The 748-nt window shown below is 64.0% G+C and overlaps 1 protein-coding gene across 1 annotated transcript in view; it reads right to left on the bottom strand.

Annotated features, from left to right (window-relative positions):
• Nucleotides 1-543, bottom strand: part of TFAP4 (transcription factor AP-4) — a gene marked incomplete in the record, with an annotated part of 14,621 nt that extends 14,078 nt beyond the window's left edge. Inside the window, 1 exon segment of the mRNA XM_027773143.1 lies at nt 333-543. Coding sequence (XP_027628944.1) covers nt 333-421 — 89 coding nt within the window.
• Between the last annotated feature and the right edge of the window lie 205 nt (nt 544-748).

The following is a 748-nucleotide window of genomic DNA, read 5'->3' as shown; positions in this document are numbered from 1 at the left end:
AGGAGGAAGCGCGGGGGAAGGCCACCAGCACCCAGCATGGCCGGGACTGCTGCAGAACCACGTGGGTCTGTTTGCAATTTACAAACGTCGCGAGTCGCCCGCCTGTAGCGGACAAAAGTGGCCAGGGCCGCTCAGGGCCCCCACGTTCATAGGGAGGAGGGTCCCCAGGCCGCGCGAGCCCAGCGCGCAGGGCTGCAGCCTGCCCAGACCGCTAAGAAAGGAGAGCGGGGTCCGCGGCGCGGGCCATGCGTGCGCACACGCGCGCTAGCCCGGGCTGGCTGGCCGGGGGCTGCAATGGTGGGAAGGGGGTGGGGGAAAGGAGGAGTACACACCTACAGAGCCCTCCTATCACTTCTTTCTCTGTTTTCCTGAAATGTTGCAAAGAGGGCACCTTCTGAGTGGGCACCATGAAATACTCCATAGCGATCGGCCCCCCTCCTCTGCAAGAGCTGGGTCCCGCGGTCCGCCGGAGAATGCAAAATGGAAATCCGAATCAAAGGGCAGCGCCGGACGGAGGTGCAGAATCGGCCGGTCCCAGATGCTGGCGGCTGTGTATGTGTGTGTGTGTTTGCAGCTGATCAGATGTCTGTTTCAAGGCGGGAAACAGCTGGTGAAAACTCAGCACTCCCCCGGCCTCCTTCCGCGGAGTAAGGAATTGCATGTAAACAAAGGACTATTTGCAGCGCCCCCCGGGGCGGCGCGAGGCCGGGGCAAGAGGGGCAGGGGCCCCCGGGGGCTGGCTGCGGCC

Source organism: Tupaia chinensis, unplaced genomic scaffold (assembly GCF_000334495.1).
Source record: "Tupaia chinensis unplaced genomic scaffold, TupChi_1.0 Scaffold000042_2, whole genome shotgun sequence".
In the NCBI taxonomy this organism is placed as follows: domain Eukaryota; kingdom Metazoa; phylum Chordata; class Mammalia; order Scandentia; family Tupaiidae; genus Tupaia; species Tupaia belangeri.
The sequence above is the reverse complement of the archived record's forward strand: the minus strand, read 5'-3'. Positions and strand labels throughout refer to the sequence as shown.